At 30.6% G+C, this 11,732-nt stretch overlaps 1 protein-coding gene across 1 annotated transcript in view; it reads right to left on the reverse strand.

Annotated features, from left to right (window-relative positions):
* The window catches only part of LOC106468935 (sushi, von Willebrand factor type A, EGF and pentraxin domain-containing protein 1-like), a 107,605-nt gene that overhangs the window by 68,115 nt on the left and 27,758 nt on the right, over positions 1-11,732 (reverse strand). Inside the window, exons 3-6 of the mRNA XM_013929388.2 lie at positions 9,617-9,790; positions 3,476-3,655; positions 2,210-2,304; positions 350-500 (exon numbers count right to left, since the gene is read on the reverse strand). Of these exons, the coding sequence (XP_013784842.1) occupies positions 350-500; positions 2,210-2,304; positions 3,476-3,655; positions 9,617-9,790 (600 nt within the window). The remainder of the gene's footprint in view (positions 1-349; positions 501-2,209; positions 2,305-3,475; positions 3,656-9,616; positions 9,791-11,732) is intronic.

Consider the following 11,732-nt stretch of genomic DNA (forward strand, 5'->3'; position numbering starts at 1 on the left):
ACCCCTGAATCATTAATATTCCAGGATTAATGTGGTTTTAATTCCAAAACTTTTCTCACTTTTGCTTATCTCAACAAGAAATACTTCTAACATAAATATGAAAGAAAAGAATCCTCTCATTTTTGCCAAATTTCAGGTATTATACTGTCAACATAATGAAAACAATTAATTCATCAGATGAGACATATAACGGGGTCAAATCTAAGTTTCATCTAAAGTTAGATTAATGGATGGCATTAGTTTGGGGGAGGGTCTGACCTCCCACTAAAGCCAGCCCTGATTTGTAAAAAAGTATATCAATTAATATATTAGAAATTATCACATGCACTTTTAAGTGAATACTTATTACCTGGAATACATCTAGGCTCAGGATCCCACTGTCCATCATTGCAAGTTACTTCATGGCCACTTGATATACGTCTCAAACCTCGAAATTCATAATTACTATTGCAATGAACAAAAGATTTCTCCCCATGATGTTTTTGTGTATCCTCTTCATCCTGTCAGCAAAAAAACAATAAGAAAAACTGTACAAAGATTTTTGAAAAACAAAAAGTGCTAAGGTGGTTGAATCATCTTTTTATTATAAAATTTAGTCAAAGCACCGATTAAAAATTCCACATAAGCTCAAGTCCATGGATCTGCATGACCTGATCTCAGGCTCAGCCTTGATGCTGATTTTCACATGTGCAGCCTTTTTAGTAAAAGTGAATAAACAGAAATATGAATTAAGTTTATAGCAGACAGAAATAACATTTATTTGGGAAAATAAAAAATGGATATTGGATAAAACTAATAAACTAAGTACATAAAAATAATGATAACATTGGTATTTTTAGCTGGCTAATCAATGAATTGCAATTAATGTAATATTCTCTTTTGTAATATTGCATACAGTGTATTAAATTAACTACATTATAATTAATTAGTAGCTAGTCCTGCACTACTGTATGGATGACTTGATTTGAGCACAAGTTATTAAAAATGATAATAAGAAGTCTGAAAACCTAGTACTTGGAAGGAAGGACAAGTGTTAAGGATTTGTTTTAAGTGGAATGGAAGAGATAAGAAACAAAGAAAAATATACTCTTATCTTCTTGAAAAAACAGGCCATAGATGGCTAGTCGATTTGACTAGAATTAGAACTAATGTATTATGATGGGTGAAATTGAAATAAATATTCATAAACTATAACTCAATATATACAAATCAAACTGAAATTATAAAAAAAAAGCAACTAAACTTTCAATAGAAGTGAGTGAGTATCACTGAGAAGTGATTACCAAAACAAAAAGCCCAGCACAGAGCACATTTATAATTGAAGAAAAAGTGATATTATGGAGTCAACATACTGATGAATTGTGCTTTGGGAAGAGCAATTACAGCAACCACTGAGGTTTCTTTCATTTCAATAACTTGGTTGAAGTTACTACTTAAAACTCTGTTGCAATAGAATCATTCCACTAACTTACCGACCAAAATATCCCGTTTGTCAGCTGCTGCTATTGTACACTTTACAATGTAAGCATTGCAGGTTATTCATGTATGTAGCCAAGTCTCAATGAATGTATGAGGCTTAAATTCTGCCTGAAAAATGTAGTTATTTTCTACCAGATTGAACCAACAATGGCTTCTCTATATGCAGAATTGCTCAGGCTCCAGATATTTGATGATGTTGAGTGCTAGACCATCCATAACAAGCAGCAGATGCAGTATAATTTGTTCCTGGGTCAAGAATTTTCATGTAGCAACCTGTCAAAATAGCTTAAGAAAACAATCTAAGTTTTCATTCCCTGAACATTTAGACAACAGAAATGTACCATGCTTCCCCTCATTCCCCCATATTAGTTGTAGCAAGAGTGACATGCCACTGTACACATCAAGAAATTAATGCTGAGCAGATGTTAGCATGGCACTGGTTCTTCTCTATTGGTCAAAATTTTTTAATTCTGCCAAATGTTGAATTCCATTTTGTGCTCACTTGAGTGAAGTTTGCCATACCAACAATATCTTCATCCAAGGGCATTCGAGTGTGAGGCATAAAACACCAACACTCTTCCTTTCAGGTCAACAGGGCTCCTGAATCATCCAAAGAGTGTCACATATCTTCTAATTAAACAACACTGTAAACAAAGTATATATGCACACTATGTAAAAATTATCCATAGATCAACTTTTCAATAAGGATATCAAAAGAAAGAAAACTTACTTCATTAGGGTAAGGATTCCAACCATGATAATATCCACCATATTGGCGTTTAGTTCTAAAGTTACCATTAGCTAGAGGTAGGAACTGACAGTGCCCTAAACAATGTTAAAATAGCACCAATTAGAAGTAATATACATCAGATTACATAAATAATAACACAAGAATTAACAGGATACTTAAGGTAACAAATTTATATAAATGAAATTAATTATTTTTTGCAATTTCATTAATTACAGAAAGTGCTCTTTTAACAGTGTAATTCATACTATTAAAATAAGCTAATAATCTTAAACACACACACACCTACAGTAGAATGCTCAAAATCATTTGAAAAGATAAGCACACAATAAAGAAGTATTAGAAAGAAACATTGTTTTTAACAGCAATTTTAAAAACTAAAATAATGTCTGATGAAGGGTTCAATTCATAATACATTTTATATATAGCTGAGAGCCAGATCTAAGGAAATAGGTGAGAAGAAGGCCAAAATGGATATGGACAGATTATATCAATGAATGGTCAAGATCTAAAACATATTTAAACATTAACAGAAAGGCTAATAACAGAGAATTCTGGATATACATGACTGCTGACCTATGGAAGCATAAATAAAATGAAATTTTACAATATATATGTCTTGAGTGTGTTTCTTGGTTGGAATACATAGTTTTCAGTTTATCCTAAAGTTCAGTCGAGCTTGAAAGTTACTTGTTATTAGATATTAGAAGCAGTAAGACAAACAAATATCAATAATCTATTAAACTAAGAAACTTAAAGATCATAACACAAATAAATACAAAATTACCCCTGCATCAACACGACAGATTTTGTGAGCTCAATTCCATTCTTTTTAACAATTTATATAAATATATCACAGACCTTTGAAAAAATTATAAAGTTATACTTAATTAACTCATTAATGATACATAAACAAATACATAATACTGTTTATTTACATTATAATAGAGATGTTTTTACGAAGGAGTAGCAAATTTTTATACCTAAACCATGATTTCTAAGCACAACTTTAATAGATGAAAATAGAAACATGGGCCTAAATTTTCAGTGTCATTTTCTGTTATTCATGTTAAATGTACATAAGCCAATGATGAAGCATTTTACTTATTAATGAATAAACAGTTTGTTTTTTTATAAGTACCACGGATCGATGTGTGGTACTAGGTTGAAAGAGTCTTTAGTGGTGCTTCTTAACTTCTCAAATGATTTCTTTATTTTTGGTTGATGGAATGTAGAAAAATAACTTACTTAAACACTTTGGTGGATCAAAGGTCCAGATTCCTTCTTCCACACACTTCAGTACTTTAGATCCTATCATTGTAGTTCCCTCATCACATGCAAATATTGCTAGGGTACCAATAGTTATCTTCTCAGATGGAAGAACCATTCTTCCACCAACAGGTTTTTCAGGCCTTTCACAAGCTTGCTCTAGGATAGAAAACTTCATAATTACTGATATATTACTGTTCACACATAACATTATATATTAAGGTGATTGGATTTGTCTGTAAATTTACAAGATTATTAAAAATTGTTGATTTAAAAAGGGGGAACCATGTCTAGAATCTTTAATATTTAGGAGAATCAAAACAGGGATTTGTAGCTTGAGGAAATAATGTCATCAATACGTCTCAAACCTTAAGCTTGTTTATTTACCTTTTTAGCAATTGCACTTTGACTTTAAGCTAGCTATCTTGTTTCTGCATCCCTATTCCCCCTTTTTAAATTAACAATTTTTAATAATCTTGTTTCTTTAGTTCTTTTTTATGTCAATCCTGGACATAAATGAATATAATAGTAATACAGTCCTATTTGAAACAGTTCAGTTTAACGAAATACGTAGGTGGTGTATCATGCTCTCTTGAGAAACAATGACAATCTTTAGATTGGCTTCATACAGATTGGATGGCAATTGCTCCTGATATCATTACCACAATGTTATTGTAGATAGTGGTACTACGTGTATGATTACTATGGTGCATGGTGATCTACATACTACATGTTATCTATATGCTTGTAAAATATATATATAGCTACTATATTTATACCTTGTAGCTACATGAGGAGTCTGTAAACACTGGATTGGAGGGACTACTGAACTATACTGGAATGGTGCATGGACTGGATTTTGTAACTCCATGAGTTTTATACATGCAATGCATATTACCTAGTATACATTTCTATATATATATATACATGCAGGCTTTTAGGTTTTTATAATTGTAAAGCTGTATATATAGATAGCCATGTGAATCTTTCAAGTTGTATAGATGCATATGTATATATTCAATGCAAATATAAGCTAACGTGTCATTACATAATGGCATATGTATACAAATAAGCAGTTTTAATATTTCTTATAGTTGTCATAATTCCCCCTTCTTCCTCTTAGATTGATATTCTGCACACTCTACAAGGTCGAAAACATGTTAATTAACAATTATGAATTGATTATATTAATATGTCTTTCCCCTTCATTTCTGATGGAGTTCCGGTCATGACATTTCTACGACCCTCTTCCACTATGATGCCCCTAAGCTCTGGTGGGCCATCACTGCTGCATACTTTATTTGAAACTAAATATTTTCTAAATAAAATATGTAGCTACAAAATTTCTGCTTCACTTTTGCCTAAAAATGCCATCTCCTGCTTGCATGATTCTTGCCACTCCTTATAGCTAGCTTCAAGGATAACTACTCTGTCTGCAGTATTTATAAGATTTGCAATCATGCAGTGCTGGCTATAATTTGACATTTCAACACTTGCCATCAGACATCACTGTGATTGCCAATCTGATGCTGGAAACTGAGCTTGGTGCTCTCTTTTAAACTATGTAGCTTAAAGATTTCTTTTGTGGGAGATAGCCCTAGATGTTTGTATAACATTTCAGACATTTGTGTTAAGTTTTAGATATTTGTGTAACATGGCCTAAATCTATCATGAAGTGGTAAAAAAAAAATTATGATCTTGCTAGTAGTATCATGTCCAGATATGCAGGAATCCTATACATAAACAAATGATATGCAACATCAATACAATTGCAACAACAAGTTACTAATTTCTATGGTATATATCATGCCTTCCATATAAACATTACATTAAATCCACAGCTTGCACCCAGCTATATACATATGCATGTAGTAGGTTCTGAGGCTCAGACCACAGACTACATTAAAATGATTGGGTGTCAATGGTTATACAGATGTTATTTGGTAGGTAGTCATATTGATGCATTTAGAAATAGTGCCAAGGTTTTATTATGATACTCACAGCCATTTTTAATGTAAGCTGGTGGAACAATAATTAAATAATAATAATAAAGAACAAATGGACGATCCCTATTATGCCATTACCGTGGTTCATGATAATTTATTATTAACTATCACTAAATATGGAGTGACATAAATCTTTTTATCAAATAAACTGAATATAAAATGGAATATATCATCTATATTCTTTTCATTTTTAAACCTTTCTTTTAGTAACTGTAGTATATTAATTCTAAAATACAATTTTATGAAGTATTCCTTATTTTTTCTCTAACAAAACAAAATATTGACAAAATATTCAACATAAATTTTCTATTTTAACAAGTGAAGTAGTTAAGAAGTCAGTTGTATAACATTATGGAGTCTACGTGCTGTCTGATTTTAGCAGTGGTGAATTGAATGATAGATTGGACGTTACTGAATAATTCAGAAGAATAAATTAGTAGCATCAATGCTACATATTCTTCTAAATGTAGGTTCACCACCATGAATGAAAAAGAACTAAAAGCACCATATATGTAACTACCAGTTTATAAGAAGCCTAGTCTTGTCTTTTTGTTTTGTTTGTGGGGGGGGGGGGATTTGCCCTTGTTCAGTGTTATTGATAAGGAGTATAATTCAGTGACAAGTGTGAATCAAATGTTAAATTGGGCTACATATAAATTCTTTGCTATTGGTCTTTCAAGAAGGAAGTTAACCTAACTTGAGTTTATTCAATGTGGTGTGATGACAGCATGTATCATGTTTATAAGGAACCGTAAACACTGGATCAAAGTTCACTGAATAATAATGTTCAATACCAGATTTCTGAAAACTCATAACATCTCCAAGTTCTACAGCTTTAAAGTGAAGAAACATAAAAAAAAACACCAGTCTAACTTATGCCAAAATATTTCTAGAATCTTGTTGTGTCTTCAATATTATTGTGTTTTTTTTATGATCCAGGAATTACTTCTATTGCCAAGAATATATTTTAATATATATAATGCACATGTTTCTATCCAGAAAAATAATCTATATGCCTTTTCACTAAAAATACTTTTTGCTTATAGTTATAAACTTGTAACAATCTGAAACAGCCATGTTAAAAGAACTCTCAGCTCAAAATAGTGTTCTGAGATCAATGCTTTTTCAACTGAGTTACTAGGAGTATTTGGAAGGACAACTATAGTGATTTGTAGTGGTTGAATGAAAGAAGCAAAATACAATGATGGATTTTCAATTAGAAAAAAAATGCTTTATTATCAAATGACTAATCATGAAGTGGTTGGAATACTGTGTTATTACAAAGTTGAAAGAAATGGATTCCTTTATTAAACTAATAAAGCTAGATATATAAATAGTGTATTTAGTAAAACGTAATCTAAAATAAATTTTGCTTGAATATATGCTAGAGATAAAATGCACATATCCAGTAGAAAGTAGGAATCAAAAAAGTCTCAGCTCTCTTAAGACAGAAATGGTTCTGCTTAAAAAGCATCAAAATTTCAGTCACCATTAACCTTCTTGCTGCATCTAACCAACTAAAAAGCTGGATCACAATAACCCCTAAGTAACCCTGCTCCACATGACAGTCATAAAATAATCCTCTATATACAAGTAAAAGTATGATACAAATAACCTAAGAAACATAAACTAACATCTTGGACAGAATTTAGAACATATCCTTGATTAGATTTAGCATGTTCCAAATTAGAACTTAGAAAAATGTAAATGTTTTTAGTGAGATACATTTTAGTGGATGAAGGGAGACTTTGGTGAACAAGTAGCCTTCTATCACCTTATAACTGGCTGATGTTTCCTATTGATGCAAGTTCTTACCTTAGAATAACTTTCTTTAACATTTTTGAAAACAAATGTTATATTAGTATAATTTTCATTCACACCTGTCTACTTTGTTGCAGTGAAAAAATATTTAAACTGTAAAATTTTTCAGTTATATATGGTATTTAACAGTTATATAAGTCATAATAAGAAGTACTGTAGCTGTTACTGATGAACAGTATCAACATCATTATAAACTAGATCTTACAGTACCATCACTCATATAGATTAATGTTAAAGGATGTAAGAAATTGGAATGATGTTGTCCTTACCAAAATTCAGAGAACTTTTAAATACATGCATGCATGTTTCAAATGTGTAGCTGACAAAAATAGTGGAAAATATTTGCTATTCAAAATCATAAATGGATGTTTTATTACTATTACTGTTGAAAATTAATATTGTACAGATGTAGATTGTGCTCACATCTGTCTACTTTAATTTTCACAGTTGGAAGCTAAGAAAAAATCCATGTTCTGTTCACACTTTCTTATATTTTTACACTTGTAAAGTAAGAAAAAAAGGAACACTAATTGGTAATACAAGGACCTTGAGAAGATTTTACAACATTTTAATGGAAATATAGCAAATCAAACAATCATAACTAGCACATTAATATCCTTTTCAAAACCAGACCTCTAATGTCACAGCAAAATAATATTTTTTTTAAGATACAGATTTATATTTAATCTTATAAAGTGTCTTAATTAATAATAAAAATATCTGTTAAAAATAACATTATTTACATCCATCCATATTTAAACACAAACCTTAAAACTAAGATATTGGCAAAACTATTTGTTATTCATAAAGTAGCTGGTGATAAATGTTTGCCAGGGAAGGTGGTGTAATATAGCAAACTGTGTGTTATGGCAAATAGCTATGGATGTTGCAAGTGTTGCACAAAATGAAGAATAATTAAGAACATAAAAAAAAATCTAGAAAAAAAAATTGCATGTGGCAGTAGGGGTGTTGTGCAAATCAAGGTCTGTGGGTTAGGGTGTCGTTTGGTGAAAAAAGTTTGGGAACCACTACCTTACAGTGAAGGGCATATAGTAATAAGATATATTACAACAACATAAAATGTTCAATATACATTTATGTTTGTATACAGATGCAGACTGGCCTAATGAGACACCGAGAAAAACCTATTGGGCCCTCTTGGAAAAATATGTAGTTTTGATGACAAACTTGTGGGCCCTATCTAGTTTTTTTCCAAGTAAAATTTTATAGTCTAGTCTGCCCATTTGTACATGTAATAAAGGTATAGTTGATATGATCAGATGATTCAAGTCACATTACTGCAGAGACATTTAATGATGGCAAACTATATTGTCAAATGTATCAAATTTACACAATGCACAATCAGAGTTTTATTTTAAAACTTTATTTAAGCTTTGTAACATACAGCACACATAAGCACTCCAAAACGTTTTTTATAAAAGCAATCATTAATTGTTAATAAGAACTTCTAAGTGAAAGTAAAGAAGAGAGTACAATAACATGTCAACCACACTATATCTGCTATATCCAGTACCAATAAGGTATTTTGCTGAACACTAGGGCTCATCAGATGTGCTAAGATAAGACAGACATAGTAGTGGTTGAGAAGCTATTTATATTATCATATTGATTGGGAGTAACTGTTACAGTATGAACAGGTTTAAGTTGTTAAAGTGTAATTATTCCTCAATTGTTATTATCTAAGTCCCTATAAATCAGAATTAGGGTAGGGATTATTCAACACTATATTATTTATTTATTTTCATACCATATACATTATTAATTATAATTTTATATTGAATTAACCTGCTCATTATTCAGAACAACTGGCAAACCAGCAAGCTAGTCTTCTTTAAAAACTTGTTTTAGATTTATCTATTTATCATCATAAATTGATAAAAAAATTATTTGTTATAAAGCTATTTGAACAGACTCGTAATTTTGTAAGCATATTAAAGAAGTATAAAAATTGACATATAGTGTTTCAGTAATTGTTAAATTAACTTTAGTTCATAAACAAATCAAAGAATAGCTAAAAACAATAAGAGAAACAAAACTGAAATGTACTTTTGTGAATTAATGTGTTTAAGTGCAGACTAGAGGTCAGAAATCACGTTACCATAAAGACAATATGGCACCACTAGACAATCAGCCTTTGAGAGAGGCATAAGTCAAAGTATTGAGTTAAACCTTTTTTCTTTGTTCCACTCCTCATTTTTAACTGTTTAAATATTCATTGTGTATTTCTCATGGGAATTGAAATAAGCTCAAAATATATTTAAAAAAGACATACCAATACAAAAAGGTTCTTCACCACTCCACGTTCCATCTTCCAAACACCTTCTTTCCTTTAATCCATTCAGTGAAAATCCTTTTACACAAGAATAGCTGATCACAGAACCATAAGTTATGCCATTAGAAGATACACTTCCATCTTTAGGGGGTGATGGTTGTGGGCATTTTCTAACTGCAATACCAATATTTCTTTTATTATACTATAAGTAGCAAAATGCTACAAAGAAGTGACCAGTCAGAGTTTCATTAATGTTTTCAAATAACAAAACTGTAATAATTTTTTAAAGAACATATTCAGAAGTAGACTTCTTAAAAAGTAATGAGAACGTTTTGGATTGAAATAACCTTAAAATTGCTATGGAAGAAAATAAATCTTGGTGTTCTTGTTGATCAGTCTGTTAAGCCATTCAAGGAATATGCTGTTACCTATAGTGGTAGGGCAAATAGGATTTTAGATTGTATCTACATAAATACTGAATACAAGTCTAAATAGGTCATTGTAAAGGTCACTGGTTAGGCAATTTGGAGTATTGTGTTCAATTATGGGCTTCTAACCTCAGAAGGGACATTGAATTGTTAGAAAGGGTTCTTTTCTCTTGGAATAAGAAGAGTTAGAGGAGATCTGATTGAGGTGTTTAAGATTGTTAATGGAACTAATAGTGTTGATTCATCATATTTTTGTTCATATTTAATGGTGAAAATGTTAATGCTAGGGATATATAAATTTTGGCAGGAAAGAAGTAATTTTCAGCTAAGACAGCTTTATTTTCTAACAGGGTGTTTTGCCTCTTGAATGGATTGCCTTTGGATGTGGTGGATGTAGTTAATTTAAGGAAAATCTTGATAAGTATTTGAATGATAAGGGCATTTAAGAAAAATCTTGATAAGTATTTGAATGATAAGGGCATTTAAGAAAAATCTTGATAAGTATTTGAATGATAAGGGCATTCAAGGAAAATCTTGATAAGTATTTGAATGATAAGGGCATTTAAGGAAAAATCTTGATAAGTATTTGAATGATAAGGGCATTTAAGGAAAATCTTGATAAGTATTTGAATGATAAGGGCTGGCTTTGAGTTTTTGGTTTTTAAGAGTTCTGAGTCGTTTTCTCATGCAAACAATGTAGTCATCAGTTCTTTCTTTTCTGCTGTTTTTTCTTCTGCAAAACATTGTTATCAATTGTTTGAGAAACAATTTGTTATAAGAAATTTTTAATTTTTACCTATTTCTTTACGAACAATTAATACACTTTTTCTGCATTTTTATTATTTAGCAATGAAAATTTACTAGAAGTGATTAAAGATTCTGAATATGTATAAAACTATTTACAAGCAAATTAACTGGCCTGTTCAATAATAGCTGAAAAAGAGAATGTTATAGAAGGACATAGATGAAAGTCTGAATGTTATAAGTATATACATAAATATAGAAATGAATTTGTAGAAAGTAGAGAAGATAATTTCAACAAATTAGAACACAATATGTATTTTATCAATAGTAGAAATTAATATTTCAAACAAGATATAACATGTAAAAAAAGTCAATCAAGAAATGTGTTATTCAGGTTCATCAATGTCCAACAAAAAAAGCTGAAAACTCCTGCAAAACACAAGTTTGGTACTGTTAGGCAAAGAATAAATGGAACATGGACAATAAAGGAAAACAAGCACATAAATATTACGTATTGCATATAAACACTGTTTTTTTTTAGATAAACTGGCCGGGTTGTCTGACTGCTGGTGTTGATAAGAAAAAATCTAGTACAAGAAAATCAAGAGCAGGAGACTGACTTATGCAGCCTTTATCTGAGTAAAAGTATTGGCATATGTTAACATCTGGTTAATGAGAATGTCATAACTACATGCAAAAACTGAATGAACATTTATAAAAATATTACATGAATATACCTGGATAAAGATATGTTCTATACTAGTTATGGAAGGGTGAAATTATGACTATATTAGTCATTCTACAAAAAATAGCCAAACTATACACCTGGAAAAAAGTTAAGCACCCCCGTGTTTTTTCAAGTGATTCAGATTCGATGTTCTTGTGACTGATTATAAATTACCATTCAATCTAAACGTGTTTATCAAATGAAATTATGCATTATT

Source organism: Limulus polyphemus, unplaced genomic scaffold, assembly GCF_000517525.1.
Source record: "Limulus polyphemus unplaced genomic scaffold, Limulus_polyphemus-2.1.2 Scaffold3227, whole genome shotgun sequence".
NCBI classification, from domain to species: domain Eukaryota; kingdom Metazoa; phylum Arthropoda; class Merostomata; order Xiphosura; family Limulidae; genus Limulus; species Limulus polyphemus.